General features: G+C 37.9%; 1 protein-coding gene across 1 annotated transcript; it reads right to left on the minus strand.

The window, feature by feature from the left end:
* Positions 1-1,234: 1,234 nt before the first annotated feature.
* On the minus strand, positions 1,235-13,113 carry calb2a (calbindin 2a). Its single transcript, XM_067420557.1, has 11 exons — positions 12,926-13,113; positions 10,214-10,290; positions 8,580-8,669; positions 8,236-8,316; positions 7,475-7,531; positions 6,687-6,764; positions 5,410-5,465; positions 5,288-5,327; positions 5,148-5,201; positions 1,934-2,005; positions 1,235-1,847 (listed from the first exon to the last, which is right to left on the minus strand). Exons 1-11 carry the CDS (start codon positions 13,017-13,019, stop codon positions 1,731-1,733), a joined length of 816 nt encoding a protein of 271 aa, XP_067276658.1. The 5' UTR covers positions 13,020-13,113; the 3' UTR covers positions 1,235-1,730.
* Positions 13,114-21,207: the final 8,094 nt, after the last annotated feature.

The following is a 21,207-nucleotide window of genomic DNA, read 5'->3' on the forward strand; positions in this document are numbered from 1 at the left end:
TTAGGCATAGCTTAGAAAGTGTATTCCAATCCTGTGTACGGTGTATTATCAGATGCTTGTATTGGTTACTGCTGTTAATGTGATTTGTCCACTTTAATGAAAACAACATTGGTAGGAAAAGCATCTGAAATACACAAACGTCAAGCGAATGAGATCTGGTGATTCAACAGAAATTATATCTAGTATCCTGAATTTTTATTTTTGAATGGTTGATGTTTTTATACCTCTATCAGCTTCTTAAGTCTTAAAGTATTTAGATGCGTCTAAGGTGTCCAAATTATTTTCCATTACCTTCTTATCTTCTTTTTGAATAATATTTTGCAGTGTAGAATAGCTATAGAGAAGAGGTGAATTTAAGAGGTGAAGTCCTCATTAAATTCACAGTAGATATATTTAAACAGCATCAATAAAACAGGATTCTCTTCATTTATTAATTCATTAGTCTAGCAATTATAATATAGACATTATACCAGACTATGAATGCGTTATGGTAATTTTATTCAATAAGTAAAAAGGGAAGGCAAAGCTTTTAAAAGCAATTTCTTTTGAGCTGAGGAACTGTCCCAGCATATTATTTTCCTTTACAGTTCATTTGCTTTGAACAAGATTCTCACTGGTATCACTTGAGCACATGCTAATATAATTTTTTCTTCTTCCAGAAATATAAAACAATAATGAAGAAATACAACAAATTATCAGTATTCGCTTTTATTTTAAAGCTACAGTCTTCAGCTATAGTAATGTGCCTTTTGCTAAATTGTTAGGGCTAAAATAATCAGTATAAAATGTTAAATAAAAAATAGGTTTGATTTGTCAGATTTGATTTAGTAAAATAAATGTTCATCAGCGTACATTGTAGCAATGCTATCAGTCAATGCTAGCAGTGTAGAAAATCCCCATTTATAATACCAAAACTGCATTTGAATGAATTATTCATGTTCTGATGATTAATTTATAGGAATTTCTACAAACTCTGCTATGTAAGAGGAAAGTCTAGCCGGTAAATTATTTAATGTGGTTTAAATGCATCTGGACACAATTAGGAAAGAGTTTTTACTAGAAATGTGATGTCTCCATCCAGCATGGCAAAGAGGAACTGACATAATGGATGAGATGTTGCGTGTGACAAAGGACAAAAAAAATGAGGTAAACTTGTTCGGTTTTGTAAAAGGATTATTTCTGCAATTGCAAACTCTCAAGCATCTGGATTAGCAAACACAAAGCATATAAAACGTACAGTTTATATCACATAACTTTTATTAATGCTCTCATTTACATCCTTAAACAGTATCAGCCAAAAAAACACCACAAACCCAAACATAATTGGGCAGGATTAAAATGAAATGAGGACAAAAACAAACGGAAGAGGAAACCAGAAGAAGAATTTAAAGCCAAGCACTCCAAATAAATAAGTCACATATCTAATCATTTTATACCATCAGTCTGCTACTCTTTCAGAAAGATTTTTCTTTAAATATATAGTTTAAAAATTGAGCAGAGGGCATCATAGTAGCTGCAGTCTGTAGGCAAAGGAAAGCAGTGGCGATTGGGTTGTGGGAAGGGAATGGAAAGACTGGGAGACGACAGACTTTGTGCTTTTCTGTGCACACTCATTCAGAACTCATTTAAAGAGGGGGGTTGGAGGGGGGCGGGGGTGCCCGGCACATGCACACGGTTACAGTATTCAGGCAGCTGGAACAGAGCTGAGATGAAGGTCAGGAAGCCTCGATTCACAGCATGGGCTCCCGGCAAAGGACAATCTCCAGCTCTGAGCGGTACAGTTTCCCCCCGTCTGACAGTGCCATGATGCTTTGCTTATAACCAGTGAGGCTTTTGGTGTCCACATCCTGAGGTTAAACACAAGCTCAGTACAGTAAGATTGCTTTTGTTATTTGTCACTGTGAAATATTAATTTTGAGCCTTCTTATCTCACCTTATTGTTCTTCTCATAGAGGTCCTTCAGGAGAGCGTCCAGCTCCTGCTCGTCAATGTAGCCGTTTCCATCCTTGGAAGCAGAAAACAACAGCCATGAAATTCACTATTTACAAAACTGTATTGATTTTTCTTTTCTGGACTTTAAAATTCCATAGCTTTGAGTGTGGAAATTGAACAGTTTGAGCTGATTTTTAACTGAAAGCAACTTGCACTGATAAATATTAAAATATGTCAGTGCCATTGTTTGTTTCAAGATGCACACCAGCTTAATCTAAGCCCCGTCTCTGAAACCAGGTCTTAAATTGCTTAAAAAGCTTCAGTCCCCATGCATTGTTATATCATGGAAAAGAGTGACCAGTAAAATTTCAGTTTTGGTGTCCAATATAAGAAATTAAATGTAAATGATTAAGTAAATGACATTTTTTTTCCTAAAGGCCTAAGAGTCGATGATTATATGTGGTGTATGAACAGAACCACATTGGTTTAATGATCATTTGTTAAATGTTTACTGGTTTTTGTGTGACTTAAACCATGTTAGAAATACTTCCAAAAGCCTTTCTGTTTAAATTCTTATTTTTTGACTAAGATATAAAAGTGCTTAGATTGCCTTGCATGTGCATTGCTCTCAATATTTCTAATAATAGAAAGACATTTTAACTGCTCGGTTGACTGAGAGAGACAAGTTCTACTTTAATTCTACACTTACATGCTAACATTTGATACACATTTGGGCCCTATTTAAATGATCTAAGCACATGCCGCAGGTGCACTCCACAGATCTATATAATGATATATAATTCTCTATATAGATCAGAGGTCCACTATCAAAAGCGGTCTGTGCTAGGCGTGTGGTCAAAAAAGGTTGTATAGTCTCTTAATGAGTCATGGGTATGTCCTGGGCTTAAAGGAGCACATTGACTTTTTGGGACTCTAGCTACATTCTCATCTTCGTGTGTGCCATAACTGACAAACCCACTGCAAGCCTAGCTAAGCACAAATCAAGCGGCAACCTCCCGAGATCTCTCTTGAAGGCAATACGGAAGTAATGTAAACTGCAATTCCTCGACAGGCTCCAGAAGGGAGCAGAATCTCATAGAGCCCCATGTTAAAATTACCAACTTTACAGCAGAAAAACACGTTAACAGCCAGGTACAAATTGTGGTTTTGGCCTATACGGCTAATTTTGACCTTCATGACAACTGTGAGGGGGGTGAATTTTTTTATAACTCATAAGTTTTCGTTATATAAATCCTTAAAGTTCTGCATAATTAAGGCCGTGGTTACTTTGAGTGACAGGTGGACAGCCATTTATCCGCCGTCTATAGCAGTGGTTCTCAAACCTGTCCTGGGGACCCCCAACCAGTACACATTTTGCATGTCTCCCTCATCAAACACACCTGATTCAAATCATCAGCTCATTAGTAGAGACTCTAAGATTTGAATTGGGTGTGTCTGATGAGGGAGACATGCAAAATGTGTACTGGTTGGGGGTCCCCAGGACAGGTTTGAGAACCACTGGTAGTCATTGCGTCACCTAACCTCCGCCCACATCCCGTCTTTTTGCCCATTTTCTGTTATCCGGGAGTGACACGCGATGACTCGCTTGCAAGATGGCAATTGCCCAGCTCGCCCCTACTTTTCGCTTCATAACAGCTTATTGGAATACTATGGGTGAAGTCATGGACACTACGTCCATATTTTTTTACAGTCTATGGCACAAATACAGGAGATAAATGGCTGAAAATAGTCCCAGCACGCTCTCTGTGCAAGCAGGTTGTCATGTTGGTTATGTTGATGGTAGTTACTTTAGCTTATTTTCAGGTGCTGCGCAATATCATAGCAATATTAATATCATGGTATGTCAGCAAAACAGGAATGAGAGTACAGTCACTAGTCATATATATATCGTTCTAGAAAATTGCAACTTTTCATTTTCCGTCGGTCTTAGTCACAATGTTACTATACACATCACAACATGTAAATAGGAACATGTTGCCGTTATTTTGTCACTTATTGAGCAGTAGGCTAGATAGAGCCATTTACCTCCAGTCTTTGTGCTAAGCTAGCAGTTGATGCGTCAGACAGAGTCAAAAACAAAAAAATTAAAAGAAAAAAAACAAGAGTAAATAAAAAAATAAGAGGTATGGATGGACTTCTCTAAATCTGGGGGAGACAGTGAAATAGCTAAATTCCCAAAAAGTCAGGGTGTTCCTTTAAGGTGCAATAAACCAATCAGAGTCTCATCTCCTATTCCCTTTAAAAGCCAGTTGCGCTTGCACCATGCCGGATTCTCTATTTACATGGTGAACTTTGCAAATGGAAAGACTAAACGCTTCTCCGGAGAGGAATCCTTTTATTTTTAATATTTCAAAATGTTTCTGTGGTGCTCCCTGTGTGTGTATTAAGCAGAGTATATGCGCATTGTACACCCACCTATATGTGCATATTGCTGATTTGCTAACACGCCCTTTAAAAAATGCTAAAAAATACTGCGCTATTGACTTTGGACCAAATTATTGTTGATTAATGCCGCAGTCTTTTTCAGTTACCTCAAAATAGCAATGCGCCAAGAATGCTCGTGAACAACCTCATTTTCAGACCAGCACGATAGGAAATGAACAGATATGGGCACAAGTGCTATTTAAACAATGGGGCGATGGTCGTGAAAATGATAACTGCGTCAGGCTGAAACTACCAAAAGACACTTTGCGCTGGGTGTATGATAGGGCCCATTGTGTTCATGTATAATTGAATGTTGCTCCTCATAGCATGGTTCTGTTGTCTAATGGTCTCTATTTGCTCACAGATAATTAGTTTAACTTGAGACTGTTTGATTACATAGAACAAAATTATCTCTTGTCTTCCTAATGAAAAACTTGTGGTAGTACAGCATTAAATCGCAATTTTCATTACGCTCCAATTTTCATTGGGATTTCTGTAATTACTTGTGGTTGGCACTTAAACTGTTGTAAATGTGCTTCTGATTTCGAAATTTAAATCACTTTACAAATGATGATACCACTAAGCTGGAAGATGTGGGCAGAAAAAAACAGGTGCAGGTGCTTCTGCTCATTTTCCTGCACAGGTAAATAGGGACACTGTTTTGCATTCACAAGGGAGGGTAAGATCAGATTTCTAGTGTATACAAACCTACACAACATCATAAAGCCCTTCAAAAGACATACAGCTGTTCTTGCTGGATTATACATCACCTTATCATAGTATGTAAAGATGGCGTTGAACTGCTCAGCAGTCAGCTTGACGCCCTGATCGGCAATAAAGATAATGTTTAGTAACTAAAAATATTAGATCTTAGGAAAGCTAAAAACTTCATGTATGTATGTGCTCTCACCTGGAACTTCAACAAGAAATTCTCCTGAACCGGCAGAAGCCTTGACATAAACAGATAAATTATTATTGGGTTGATGTTTCATATTGTGCTTGTGCATTTTTTTGTTTTGTTGAATTTCTCACCTCGCCATTTCAGACAGACCCAGTTTCCCATCGCCATTTAGATCAAACATCTTGAGCTAAAAATGAGAGAATGGCTTAGTTTAAATGTTTACACAGTAAGGAAATCATACAGGTCAGTCATAATTTCTTTTCTTTAAGTTTATAACAGTTGATTGTAGATCTAGATTGGTCTAATTTGATACCCCGATTTAACTCATATTTGGTTGTACTAGTTCTTAAGACACAGTCTTAACATAATCACTATGTTTATGCAACTGGCCCCTGAACTTTCTTCAAATTTCTTTATTAAATCAACATTCCCTATTGCTGCACAACATTTTTTAACTTTTTTTTGTTTTTCACAGTGGGTAGAGGACAACTAAGGCTCTCAATTATCCAGCTGGCCTGCCTTGGAATAATGCAAGTTTGTGTCTCTGGCCTTAAGAAATGGACATATGTTAGCACAGCTGGAGTGCAGACACAACCCGTGGGGTCAGTGCATGTACAAGTCACTCAAGCATGGTGGCAAATGGCTTAAGGACGTTAAGGTAAAATAAGTTTTACATTGACTGTTATGGGGTCAAAGCTTGCTGTCATTAAAAAGTAAATGTTATAATAAAGATAGGACATTAGGGGGCCAGATTTACTAACAGCTTGCGCCAGTGCAAACCGTCTTAAAATACTAATGTCAGGATTTACCAAAGACACAGTGAAAGATAAGCACTGAAAAGGTGTGGACAGAGTTATTTTTGTGTCTGACCTTATTGCATATGCATTTGTAGGAGTTTCCCTTTCAAATGCAACATTTATGGAAGGATAGTATTTAAATGAATCCTGCAAGGTGATTTACTACACTGTTAAAAAAAAAAGAATTCTCCAATTGAACATTTTCTAGTGACTGATCACATCTAAATTTTTCAGTTGGCCGAATTGAAATTCTGTGAATTTATGCAATTTAATTCACAGAAATTCAATTCGGCCAACTGAAAAATGAGTTGTGGCGTGCATATGGCATGCGTGCATATGATAAGCACTTTATGGCGTATTATACACACGACCCCCACCCCACCACCATAATCCTACCCAAGAGCGTGACATATGTACGCCATAAAGTGCGTATCATATGCACGCGAAAAACTGCAACGCATTTGCGCACCAAAACTCATTTTGGCGTATCCATTCCACGAGATTTCACACTCACACTATTGATACGCATTACCATGAGATCGTGTTGGGTAAATCTGGCTCTAAGAGGTAACCTATAAGATATTGACTTGACCAGAAAGACAGCTACTTACTATTGTTTGTGTGTATTCCTGCAATTTCTGGTCGTCATAGTGTCTGTTTGCCTTTTTAAGCAGGTCAGAGAGGAAGCCCTGTTGGGAAAAAAATATGCTTTTATATACATTTTGATGATTTGAATTAAAATTGTTGATTTGGAGTTTAAAAACCTGTTAAGAGAAAATGTAGCTTCTTATGCCAGGGTTTTAAATTATCCCATCTACAAAAAGTGTCAATGAGGTTCACTTTAGAAACCTAGTTATCTTGACTCAATTTTAAATAACAATTTATGCCAAAATGTTCTGTGCTTTAATGTTTAGCAGGTTATTTTTATTACTATTAATCTGTTTGCGAGCATAACATTAATTAGTGAATTAAAAGACAATGACTGAATTAAAACTAAATCCATGATATGATCCCATACTTTGAACCCCTAAACGATTCTATATATGAAACACATGACAAGTTCCTTCTATATATACCTTTATATTATTTAAATGCTCTATAAAGAGTTCCTTTTCTTCTTAGAGTGTATTATCTTAAAAACCCTCTCCTGTTTTGTTTTATGAACCCCCTTAAGCATGACATCTGCTAGACTTTTTTTGGAGGTCATCGTCTCCTCAGTGATCATTCCTTCATTTGCTTCATTTACAAATGTAGTGATTTGTATACTCTCTTTGTGTGCCAGCCACCAAATCCAGGGCGCTTTGCATAGTTTCCATCTGCCTCGTCACATTAGTGGCTTTGGAAACTCTTTTCAGGATTGTTGTGAAGGCCACAGAGGGAAAAGTAATAGAAATTGTACCTTAAGTTCATTAGCCTCAATGAAACCGCTGCGGTCTGTGTCATATTTCCGCCAGGCCTACAGATACAGACAAACATACAAAAAGAAACTGTAACTATGCCATCAGTACAGCTTTTAATTAAATTAGGTTTGACAAATCAGATGAAACTGAGTGCATGTAAATTGGGAAGTGGAGAAATAATTGGCAAATTATTGTTACAGTACATTTATTAAAATGTCTTTATCAGTATGTATATAATTTAATTTCTGTTCGAAGCAGCTATGCATGCTATGAACAAGGAGCAAAAAATGCCATTTAATGAATGTTTTAATCTAGCAGCTGGCCTTGTTTCCATCACAGGGTCTTATCAAAGATAGATGCTTCCCTCTACAGGTCTACGGAGAATTACAGCAGCACATCTATAATACATGCGTCTGAAAATAGAAGTTTGTACTTACTTATTCTATCCCTTTAAAAGGCTTGCCTACCACAATGGATGATTAAAAAGCTTCCCTTTCTCCTTAGTTCCATTCTCTATTCAACTTGACATAATACATCATTGAGGCAGTCACTTTCTGATGATCAAACCGCTCAGTAGTATTTGGCTATGCATTGTAATGGACATTGGTTCCCAAGAGGAAATGTGTTCTTATTATATATATATATATATATATATATATATATATATATATATATATATATATATATATATATATATATATATATATATATATATATATATATATATATAAATATATGAAAAAGTAGCATCATCACTTACTGCCATGAATTCAGTGCTGGATCCCACAAACTGTCTAAAGCAGAGAAGGAAGTTCTCTTCTGTGGGCAAGATCTGAGCCAGCTGATGGAAAGTGTAGATGATTGGATTAGACACCCATTCAACAAGGGAGTGCAAATAATTGAAAACCTTCATTTTATTTCTGTTTGAGACTGCTCTTTTTGGACAGCTCTATCAATAAGTTACATGTTTGATTAAAGTGATAAGTGGCATTAGAGTTTCCTCTTCTCAGAAAGGATGATGGGATAATTGCGGTCTCTTATACCGTATATTTACAAGCTTGTCAACAGCAGAGTCATAGTGATGTAAGCTATATGTTTCTTTACCTCTGACATCTCAATTCTCCCGTCTTTGTTCTGGTCGAATTTCTGCATGAACTCTGTCATCTTCTCTTTAAAGGCTGCATTTGAGGGGTCCTGTATGAAGAAAGCAACAAGATGAATCTCCTTCTCATTCTTTGCTTATTGGAAAAGCTTTATTCAGTTTGGCTTCTCAGGTTAGGAAAAAGCTATCATTTTATAAGTGGTGTATTGTCCGCTGCCATATTCATTGCCACCTGTAAGGCAGATATTAGAATTGCTAACTTTATGAGGCTCCCCCCGTTTTATTGTTGAACATACAGGGATAAACATAAAATCTCCTGTCCTCTCTTTTCTGAATGCCATCTGCCTAGTCATCTGGGGTCTTGATACTGGATGTTTGATTTGCACACCATTCACTCAAAGAAAAGTCTGTAAAAATCCACCTCAATGTACTGTGCTGATACATCTGTGCTGGTACTGTGCTGATACATTTTCTGTATTGACAGTATTAAAAGGGGTTTCCCCCATATTTTGCATTGGGCATTCCTCATATTTACAGCTTTTATTTTGCATTCCACATATTTATGCCTTGCATTGTGGTTTAGGGTAAAGGAAATGTCTGTGATGTAAATGATAAAGGTCTGAATAGAACATTTTCAGTTTTTTGGGGTGGTGTAAAAATGAATGCTATCTAAAGAGATATAATCGCAAAAAATAACGACATTTCCATTATCTGTTGAAACATTACTTTCAAACCTGCACAAGCTCTCAAATAGGTAGCCCCGCCCCCTAATCATGCCATTGATTGAATGAGAACTCTGTAATGACCTGTCCTGACTGAACCTGTATGTCTTCTGTGGAACACATTTTGAAGCATGTTTCAACTGTTTGTCCATACTATGAAAGTCAGTGAGGTCCAAAATTACATTGGATCCCATTAACTTTAATTAGACAAAGAAACCCCCCAAAAACATTTTTCAGAATATATAAAAAGTTCTGTCATGAATCTCTTGGTAGCGCAGGCCATAGCAGTCCTTAACTCAATCTGCCAGCAATCGAATCATTCTCTATAGGGGACAGCTGATTGGTTCCTGCTGTGTCAGAAGCCAATAAGCTCTTGGTCAGCATTTGCTGTAGCAGTCGCAGTGAGCTTTCAGAAACCCTCCACCTTCCCCAGCTCCACCCGTAGAGATCTGCTATGGGTGATTCCTGTTTGAGCAGAAGCATGTCTTACTTGCTCAAAGCAGCGTGTCTGTGTATGTATTGGCAGTAGCAATTCGCACATTTGCTCTGCAGCAGCAATAACCAACATCAGCAGCAGCATAGCAGATATATTCTGACAAGACATATCAACATTGTCATATCTATTACCTTGACAAACACAGAGAGTTGTCATGACAGAACTTTGTGTTCTAGAGAATAAAGAAATTTGTCAGTGAAATGAGGGTGACAGAATTGTCCCTTTTTTTGATGACATGAATCATGCAAAAAGAGCAACTATCTTAAACTATCTTTCAAATTGAGCACACTGAATACAACAGGGCTGGTTTGGGTTTTCCTAAGTTTACTCATCACTTTGAACATTCTTCAGTTTAGTTTGAAAGATATACTGCTTTATAATGAAATGTTATTGCTTCTTCACTTGTCCTTATACTCACCACACCAGCCCCTCTCCGTGCCGTGTCCAGCTGGCTAAAGAAGTTTTCAAGCTCCTTACCCTCAATGTAGCCATTTCCTGCAATGTAAGGAAGTATGGTTTAGTACTTACTGAGATGTCTTCATCTATAATGATGTTTGTCATGATATGACTAGATAACTACTGTCTCTGAATGGAAATGCTATGTAGTTCGATTGTCTAGATGGCTGCTTTGAAGCTGGTTAACTCAAGATTGGTTTGTTGGCTGGCACCCAATCCAAGTAACACAGTTCTTAATTAAAAACTTCCGATGGCTAGTCTCCCAGTTCAAGCTTTGAAGGCTCTCTCTTTTCCATTTTTTTCCTCTAATTGGGTGCCTTACAGTATGAACCTTTTAAAGCCATTTATTTGAAAAGACGAAAAGGAGATTCTTCTTGATGCTTCAGAGAATATGCTGAAATTTTAAATTGCCTCCACAAATAAATGCAATATTAGGCCTACCATCTGGGATAATTTCCCATGCCAGGAAATTGGCCCTTCATGTAAAGGAAATATGCGTATGTGTACACGCTTGAAATGGGATTTTGTGTGTATGGCCTAATACATCACCAAAATGGTTGTAACTTGTGAATTGAGAACTACAGTGTGTTCATAAATATTTTCCTATTGTCATGTCTTAGTCTGAACTACTATTTAGATTAATTTGCCAGTGGCATTTTTAGGCAACTGGGAAATATCTCTTTCTGTTATTTATAATAAATGTAAAGTACCATCACTGCATGGCTACGGAAATACTATATGAGCAGTATAAGTCTTAGTGTGTCAGCAATTGATCCAACTATTGTGTTAAGAGAATGAACACTGAACACTGCATTGATTGTAGCCGTGGGATCTATGCAGAATAATTAATCTACTAACATGTTGGGTGCAATACATAATTAATCATTTATACATGCATTAATCCTTCAGCGTATGCTGGAATTGACTGCTATGTTGCCATCTGGTGTCGATATGATTGCGCTGACATTTTGACATACAATATATTCATTCATTCTCTTCACAATTAATTCAATTTTTATTTACATGTTGAACTCTTTGAAAAGTTGAGGTCTTTGAAAATCCCAATGTGTACTGATTGTCGATTCAAACATGCTTATATATGCAATATATGGCCCAAGCATTAATTATTACACATTGGCCATTCATTTTTTCCTAACATATTTTAATTAGCTCTGCCTATGCTATTCCTATTATCATAATTTTTCTAGCACATCTACACTTTTCCAGCATGGCCAGCCATCTTGGATAAAGAACTGATGTTTTGGAGTAGCCATTTTGGACTATGACAACAAAATGTGTCCCTCGCTGAACCTTCAATTCAATTGTATTGCAGTAGCTATAAACTTTACTGATACTAAAATGGAAGGAATTCCCATCAAGACACTTGAATGAGTAGTAAAGGATATTTAATGAAAAATAACTCCAGATGCTTCTCAATATCTTCTAAAGAGATTCTAATGTGGATGACATGAGAATCTTCATAAAACATTTCAGATCGGTTTCTTTCTTAACTGTTTTGAGGGAGTTACATTCGTTGGTTACATTTTAACTAAACATCATAATCCCTCAGAAACTTGACAGATTGAAGCACTTAACACTTTAAACACGTTTACGTTATATGAAAACGTTGTTTTGACTTTCATTGAGGGACCAAATTTGGCGGGAAACGAACAAGTAACCTGAAACAAGTTGCCAACAAAGAGAAAATAACCCCAACGGACACTATTATGTTCATAATTCATAAATAATTAGTCAATGAGATATTTTCAGCTTAGATATTGCAGGATGTACGAAAACTTCGATGAGCTTCCTGTGATCTTCTCAAGATGTCCTGGGTGATGAGGACCTTGAACACACACCCCATCCTCCCAACAATGCGCACTGACAGATGCCATGCGTAAAAAAACCAAACAAAACTTGGGAAAAGACCGTGTTGGAGAAAGGGAACGTGCTTTCTCAAAACCAACCAGCGCGCGCATGATGCACAACAATTATGATGGGCAAGTCACTAGGTTTATACAGCCCCAATCGGAGAAATATTTGGGTAAAAACGAATTTCACTAATGGTACACACTAGACTAGGCTATATGGAGTGCTGAAAAAGTGAACGCTAAAGGCTTACTCAATAATAAATGTAGCCTACATATTAATCAGCCAAAGTCAACGTATGTTTTCATTGACTTTGTCCATTTCTTATTAAATCATAACAGTTGTAGGCAAGCTACTCCCGATTTGTGCCGAGAAGAGGCAGAGTGCACTAAAATGCTGAATTCAAGCAACAACAATAAAATGACGAATATGTGACAATGTAAAAAAAAAAATTAGGCTCGTGATGCTATAAATCGTGTTAACATATATACTCCCCCACAAATTACATTTTCAGGCATCTTATTATTTCCTAAGTTAGTTTCAAGCCATTGTCTACACTCGAATAAATACATTAGCCTACCTATTAAAATTACATTAGGTCATGTTGTTTATTACGTTTCGCACACAAAGACAAGCAACATTATTTAGTTTTCACACTTACACTTTGGGACATTGAAACCTACAAGTGTTTATTGTTAGCGTCCAACTTTTTTCCTGCCTTTTTAATGAGAAATGTTCACTTAAGCCATAATGAGTTCTTTTTCAGAATCATAATCCGCGGAATAAACAGCGCATCTGGACTCACCGTCTGCATCAAAATGTTTCCAGATATCCAGGAACTGGGATGCTGTCAGCTCTGCCAAGTGAAGATAGGGAGGTTGCTGTCCTTTGTTTGCCATGTTTTCGTATGTCTGTCCTACTGTCCACAAGAAAATCCCGGGCGAACTTTTGCTCAATCAGAGTCCAATTCGCACTGTAACTCCCCCAGTGCTTTGCAGGGGTTTTTAAATGCGCTGAGTGCTTGCAATCCCTTGGCATTCATGAGGGTGGCGCCGTAGTTCCAGTATCACTGTTTAATGGCTCAACACTGGGAAAGCTGCTGGAGATGCTCAGCTCTAGATGGACCAGAGACAGAGTCACTGTATGTAGGCTTTTAAACGTTCTGCTCTGCTAACGTAATGTAGGTCTAGGTTGTGGTTGACATTTATGTAGCCTATATCATGTTATAACTACAGATGAGCCAGGAAAACCTTAACAAAAAAGTTCTCCAGCTGATTTTTAACACGCGCGCGCGCGCACACACACACACACATACACAATTTTTATAGTGAAATGTGGGGACATTCCATAGGCGTCATGGTTTTTATACCGTACAAACCGTATTTTCTATCCCCCTAAACTGCCCTGCCCCTAAACCTACCCATCACAGGAAACACACACACACACACACACAGGCTATATAGTGTTTCCCATTGTGTTCTATACAAATGCAGGCTAAATTGTGCCATCATCTGTAGTGAGTCAGTATAAATAATTACTGTAAATATTATTTATTTTTCACAGTTATTCTCCACTAGCATAAATCAAGCAATTTTGTTTGTCAAAACAGCAATGCACACATTGAAAGCTGCTTTGGAGCAGCGTATATGTGGAGCAGAATGACAGAGACTTCCCCTTCCCCGCTCAAACATTCTGTAATCCTCCAGCTGCCTGCTCACTTATGAGAGAAACCCCTGAACGAGCAAACCTGAAGTCAGAAAACACCAACTCCCAGCAGTCAGTGGAGTCATTCAATGCTGTTTTACATTATCCAAAATATATTTTCCACAACAGTATAATGTGTATGAGCTAGTACAGAATAATTGTAGGCTATGTAAATGGACTAAACACATGGGCCTTGTTAAGACAGGGCTTAGAATAGGACATTTAAGTAGCTTTTATACACTTGCCATAGAAAAAAACATACTGGTGTGCATCTTTGGACAAAACAATGGCACTTATTTATTTTAGGATATGTCAGTGCAAGTTGCTTTCAGTTAAAACAGTTCAAAGATGCATTTTAGTCTGGGACTAGGCTCAAGCCTTGTCTGTGAAACCGGGGGTAAGTCAGAAGTGTTTGTGAATGTGTGTGTGTCCTCTTAGAGGTGCTTGCAATCACAGAGAGGGATAAAAGACAGCCGTCCCCGTGGAGTCCGCAGCATCAAAGGCTAATTATCGCACCGCAGTCATGCATGCATACTGCTGCCTGCACCATAGGAACAGGGATCGGAGCATTGGGAAAAGTGATGCTCACTTACCACAGGGATCCCCAGGAACTCAGCAGTAATTACTACAACCTCACTGCCAAATATGTGTAAGCACCCAGCCCATGCGACACTCCAAAAGCTTTAATGCCAGTTACGATCGTTTGATAGAAATGGCTCAACTAGGGCTAGATTAATTAAAAATCCACACACTTAATTACATTTTGCACATCCCATAGAGAGTCAGTGGATTATGAGGACCCTCTTTGCGTTCAGAGCGTCTGAACGCTAATCTTGATTATTTGTATAAAAAGACGCTCAAGTTAATTCAGTATTGAGTTAGGTCAAAGGTGATGACTGATATGTCTGACTGAGAGTTCCCTGACCTTCTCCATCAACATAATAGAGCTTGGTGTAAATCTGGATCAACAAATAGCTGGTCTTTGCAACTTGCATTGATTGACTATTGAATATAGATTTAAGATCAGGACAGCTGTTTCTAAAGAATAACATATAAAAGAAAAGTAAAAAAAAGAGGTTTCTACAGCATTTAGAACTGAATTGAGAATATCTTTTAAATTCCAATTAAATTCCTTCATTTTTAACTAGAAAGGCAGTTTGTTGGCTTATTAAAGCCTTTTTGAGATTTTTTTGGGGGGAAATAAAAAGCTTTAGTTTTAAATTTTGATGGATTAATTATTAATAATAATTAAAAAAAAATTATATTCCTATAAATACTTATAGATTTACGTCATAAACCAAAAAAATACCTTTAGATTTAAAGATAAAAGTGTTGGAATCCAATGGTAAATTAATAAAACATGCATGCTTTATTACATTATATATGGATAAGAGTATTGAAGATAAAGCATGGATGGATGGATTGATTATTAAGTAAAACATTTTTTTTTTGCATATTTCTATAGATTTAAAGATAAAATCAATGAAATCCAATACAAAATTATCAAAACTGCATGCTTTTTTTTTTTTTTTTTTTTTTTTTTACAAATTAGCCGTCCGCTCTGTTCAGAGTTTCACACTCTAAAAAATGCTGGGTTAAAAACAACCCATGCAAGTTGGGTAGAAAATGGACAAACCCAGAAATTGGGTTGTTTGAATGGGTCCATTCACTGGGTTCAAACAACCCAATTTCTGGGTTTGTCCATTTTCAACCCAACTTGGGTTGTTTTTAACCCAGCATTTTTTAGAATGCAGTCTTATAGTGTTTTGCTAGCTAGCCGTATCAAGAGCAGAATAGCTTTCACTCACTTTCAAGGTTGCCGTGCTTCATTTCTCCCCTGTGAATGCTTAGCTGTTGATGTGAAGTGAAATATGAGACTCTCTCCAGTAAGGGCAGTGTCTCAAACTAGATTGACATTCACTGTACAGGAGAGACAAATGTGACTTCTGTTGAGTGCTGACTTCATGTCTTAAGCTGTAGCTCTAGGTCACAAGGGCAGATTCATTCGATCTGTAGTTCACTGAATGTGCAAATGTTTAAAAAAGAAAAAGAAAACCATATTAATTATACAAACATGTATTAGATAAAAAATAGAAGACAGAAATATTTCATTACTGCTTTCAAACTTTCTTCCCGTTTACAGTTTGGGGTTTGATTGAAGATGTATTTGCTCCGTCTAGACGGTCCTGCCATGAGGCGGTGTGATCCTGAGGAATAAACATTTTCCATTAGTCATTGACAAGAGGAAATACGTAAATCACAAGCTTCTTTTAAAGAAGCCTGATCCAGCAACATCGACATTCCTGCTGAATGTTTGTAAAAGAATTATTTTTAAAGACTATTTTTATCTTTACGAGCTCCGGTAGCATGCAGGCATTTCATAATTAAGCTGTATATAATTATACTGAAGCTCATAATAAATATATGTATGTGCGGCCAAATAACATCACAACAAATATGTAAAAAATTGGGTCAAATATGGACAAACCCAATCATTGCGTTAATTTTTTAAATACCATTTTTAATCCAACAGTTGGGTTTGTCCATATTTGACTCAAATTTGGGTTAAAACCATTTTTAGAGTGTATACACCAGTCAGGCATAACATTGTGACCTGACGAAGTGAATAACACTGATCATCTCGTCGTCACGGCACCTGTCAGTGGGTGGGATATATTAGGCAGCAAGTGAACATTTTGTCCTCAAAGTTGATGTGTTAGAAGAAGGAAAACTGGGCCAGCGTAATCATTTACAACTGCATTGAAAAAGGGGTGAATTAAAAGAATACTTATAGCTGTAGTTATTTTACTGCTGAGAAACGAAACTTTGAGTGCATATTTAAATATGATGGCTAGTATGACAGCAACAAATTATGAATGACAAATCCACTGTAATGCACTGTTTGAGAACACTTTTTAAAAAAAAATGTAATCCTTCATAGTCAGATGCTTTTGTCCTTTTATAAGACAACCTTTCATAGAGGTTATGGAAGGACTGCGGATCTAATATGATCTACAAGGCAAAAATGTCAATCAATATGCTCTGAAAGTGACAGTGAACTAATATGATCATTGAGTAATAGTCAGTCAATACCATCTGCTTGCCTTGTCACACAGTTCTTGGCTGTACTCCAGTGATCTGGCTGCTGACGGCTGAGTTTAGAAGAGTAGAAAGTCTTTATTCAGCAGAGGTGTCTTAGTCTATTTCCCCTGTATCCCCAGATGCACCTTTACAGTTTGATTGATCAACTTTCTTTGAATACAGTAAGGTCCAATAGTCTGTGACCACAAGTAAAAATGCTTCCAATTTTTATTTTGAATAGCCGAAGTATTTTTCCCTATTGTGATATTTAAATCACTATATATACGAGGGCACATAACATTTTAAAAATAATAATTTCTACAGATAAATCATATGTATTGCAATATTCCATAATTTTTTTGAATTATCCATTTAGATTTGTGTAAGTACATTAGCCTAGAAATCTAGACGCACCTTAGCGGCAGCAAATCTAATCTGCCCGCGAGTGTCGTCTAGCAACTCTCAATACCCTTCTGAGCTGTATTCGGCTAACTCTTGACGGGCCAATCACATTGTGTATAGAGTCGGTGGGCGGGGCTTAACATAATGACGGCAGAGTTGCTCTCGTGCTTCTAGTAAACACAGAAACTGGCGAACGGCGGTCTTTTAAATCAGCTTTGACCGCGACTCTGGAAGACTTGGAGTTAAGCTTTTCTCTGAGAAAAGAACAAAGAAAGGCACTGAAGTCATTCTTAAGAAGGGAAGATGTGTTTGGAGTTTTGTCGACCGGATGCAGCGAATGTTTAATCTATCAACGAGCTCTGTTTCACCTTCGTTGCTCTGGTTGGTTGTAGCGCTATCCTATTGCGTGCAGAGGGAGTTTGAAAGACAACCATTTATCCCGCCCCTCGGATTGAGCTGTCAATGAGTTTCCAGACCAAACATCTTGATGTGGGTCTGGCTTGTCAGGCTACAAGTACATACAAACATACTTTCATTATAAATTGAATGAAAATGTAAAAATTGTAAAACGAATGCCAAAAGTATATGGTAAAACTTCAATGGAGTCACATGATCAATGTCAAAAATTTGCGTAGTTATAATAACCTAGAAAGTAAAACCTAAAACTCTTACATATTTTTGTCCTTTTTTTCTCTATTTATTTTCAGATTAAAACTGGATTTTAAATCCCAGAATTCGAATGTGCTTTCACAATTCCTGAACCCTGCTGTATATTAATGAGACAGAGAATGATCCTTTTACTAAGAGAGATGTCATGAATGTGGATGTGAAGGCACTGACCTTTTGAACAATGTTCAGAATGACTTCCCTACTGTGTCTCTTGCTGAACTGTGGCCTGTTTAAGGATAAATGAGATCTCTCTTTCCAATATGGACCCTCTTCCTCCGTGGATTCCACTGTCGAATGTGTATAGATGGTTAATGGTGACGTGTCCCCTGAGTGTTCTCTCACTCTTCCCGTGTCCCTCGCTGCAAACAGGATTTGAGGGAGATGGTGAGATATAAAGTGTAGCCCTCCATCAAGCACAGGATCGTAGCAGGCTGATTAAAGTGAAATGAAAAAGAAAAATCTTGGGAGCCAATGCAGTGGTGGAGGGCAGAAAATGAAATATCAGTCTTCTGAATTTAGGGTCTGTTATTTCCAAGATAAAAGATATTTGTTTGTGAAGATACAGTATGTGGGTGTTCACATGAGACATTGTTTTGGAAATTATTATCCCTGCATAGGTATTGAAGTGAAGAGATTGTGAGGAGTCCACCATTTTGAACCATTATATCAATGATGATTTTTCTCGTGAATGTCATTGTTATTATTATAAAAAATAATTTAAATAATGATTTTTTTTACAGTAAATTATACATATTGTCTTGTTGAATATATGGTACAAGACAATATAGCTTGGGAGTTAGGCAGCTCAAATTTAGGCGGCTAAGTTTTCAAACGTAGCCCCTGTTTGCCTGCCTGAGAAAGTAAACTGATGAGCGCAATCCTTAGTAAATCGCCTTGCATGATTTATTTAAAGCAGCACTTGGTAACTTTTGCTCTCGGGGTCCCCCTACAGTTGGGAAAAAATAATGTCCTCAACTACTGTCGTAAGATCTGTCATCCTACAACAGGGGATGCCATCGCGCGTGCATTTGTTGACATGACAACCTTGATAGCCCTGAACTAGTGATGCGCGGGTCGTCTCATAACCCGCGGACCCCGTATGTCTATTTAATGGTCGTGGGTGAAACACTCAGTTTCAGTCAATCTCATGTCAATCTTGAGTACCTATAGAGTAGTATTGCATCCTTCATATCTCCGAAAAGTCTTTAGTTTTATTATATTTATAAAAGAAATATAGGCTGTACCGAGTCTTTCCGGAAAAAACCGAGCGCCTGGAGGCGTATCGAGTGGGCGGAGCTAAAGAATGACGATCGCGCACAAAGCGGTGACGTCCTCAAGCGTGGAGAAACCCATGGCTATCTCAGCTAATACAGATAATGATCCAGAATCAAATCTGAGGCAGAAATAAATTGAACAGGAGAAACGGCAACATCAGGACATCCGTCAACATTTGTGTGTCTTTACTCGCAGTTTATGAGGACATGATTCGGTTTATGGACTATTGTATGCGACTAACGTTAGACCTTAGCAAGCAAAACGGTTTTGCACGTCAGACTAGTGTAACATTATACAGAGAACAGCAATGGAGTAACCGTTAGCGCATTTGAATGACGAAGCACGCGATCGTGTTGTTTACTGATGTTTACTCACGCGACGATAGCCGACAGCACAGACATTTGAAGCAGTTTAACTCACCGGCTGCTTCCAAAGCAGGACCGAATCTTTATCGCTGGGACCGCTCCGTCAAAAACACACTTCTTTGGTATGATTTGGTAAAGTCCTGTGACAGCAGTGGCGTGGAAATCCACTTTGCGATGCGACTGAAGCGATGTTGTGAAGCTTTCCGTCATTTCAGCGTTCAAATCGGTTCAAATGCAGCGCTGCCTTCCCGGAATGCTGTGCTGAAGTGTTGAAAGTCGCTCGACGTCACCCATAGGAATAAAGTGGAGTGCGGCGCGGACTATAACGACATAAGTGTTCACGGACGAGTGGATCTGCAACTGAGAGAGTGTTTACGGGCGTGCATTTCCTCTCTCGCTCTAGTCACGCGCGCGCGCACCCTACCGGGAGAAGAGCACGTACGGCCCATACAAGGACCTTCCGCTCTATCGACGTCAAGACGAGCCATACTCGAAAAAAACTCGCCGAAACTTGTGAGAAACCGGAAGGAGTATTTTTGACACAGAAATACTCCATCAAATGTCCAACATTAGTTTTTGAAACTTTGTCTATGTTTAGGATGGGAATCCAAGTCTTTAACAGTGTAAAAAGCTCAGTATGCATGAAACAGCATTTCACCTTAATGGTCGAGGGTGCGGGGCGGGTTGTAAAAATATATGGTGCAGGGCGGGCCAAATAACTTCATAAAAGCATGATAAAATAATTCAAACGCCAAATAATCGTCATTTAATAATCGTGATGCTCACATTTACAAGCCAGCGTCATTATAGTAGTCTATTGGTTACCGTTTTACTTTACAGAATCTATATGATACTTCAGTTCAATGTTTGAGTGGTAATCACCGTAGCAGGACAGCATCGGTCGGGCACGCCTCCTTCAGCTCACGCCGACGAGCAAACGCTGGTCCAATGTTGATCCTCATACTGCCTTTAATCCCATCACTTTTTTGTTTCCTCTTATTGTTATCCTCCATCAAAACCTTTTCTTTCTTATTTGTCTCTGCTGCTTCGGACATGACTATATTATCCGACGAACAAAGTTGGGCTCGCACGTCCGAATTTAAGGAAGTGTGTGTGTTAGTGGAAGTGACGTATATGCCGTAAAGCAGTCGAATTTTGTAGTTCTTTTTGTTCTCGGGTTACTACCCGAAACCCGAAGTTTAAAAGTATGATTAAAAACGATACAGACCCCATCAGGCTATAGTATGGTAGACGTGTCATTCAGCCTATTGTAAGTCGATGTATTATCACAAGAGTCTTGAAAATATATTATGAAGGTTGAAAAGTTACCTAGTGCTGCTTTAAATACTCTCCTCCCATAAATTTTGCGTCGGAATGGGAAACTCCTACAAATGCAAGAATAACCCTGTCCATGCCTTTTCAGCACGTTTTTTTTTCACTGTGTGTATTTAGTACAAAAACAAAACAAATAAAAACACACAGTACATGTTTTTAATGGCCAAATTGGGCTGTGCTGGTGCAAGCTGTTAGTAAATCTGCCCCATAACCTATACGAAGAGATTTTTTTAAATTATGACATTGTTTTACAATG

Source organism: Pseudorasbora parva, chromosome 16, assembly GCF_024679245.1.
Source record: "Pseudorasbora parva isolate DD20220531a chromosome 16, ASM2467924v1, whole genome shotgun sequence".
In the NCBI taxonomy this organism is placed as follows: Eukaryota; Metazoa; Chordata; class Actinopteri; order Cypriniformes; family Gobionidae; genus Pseudorasbora; species Pseudorasbora parva.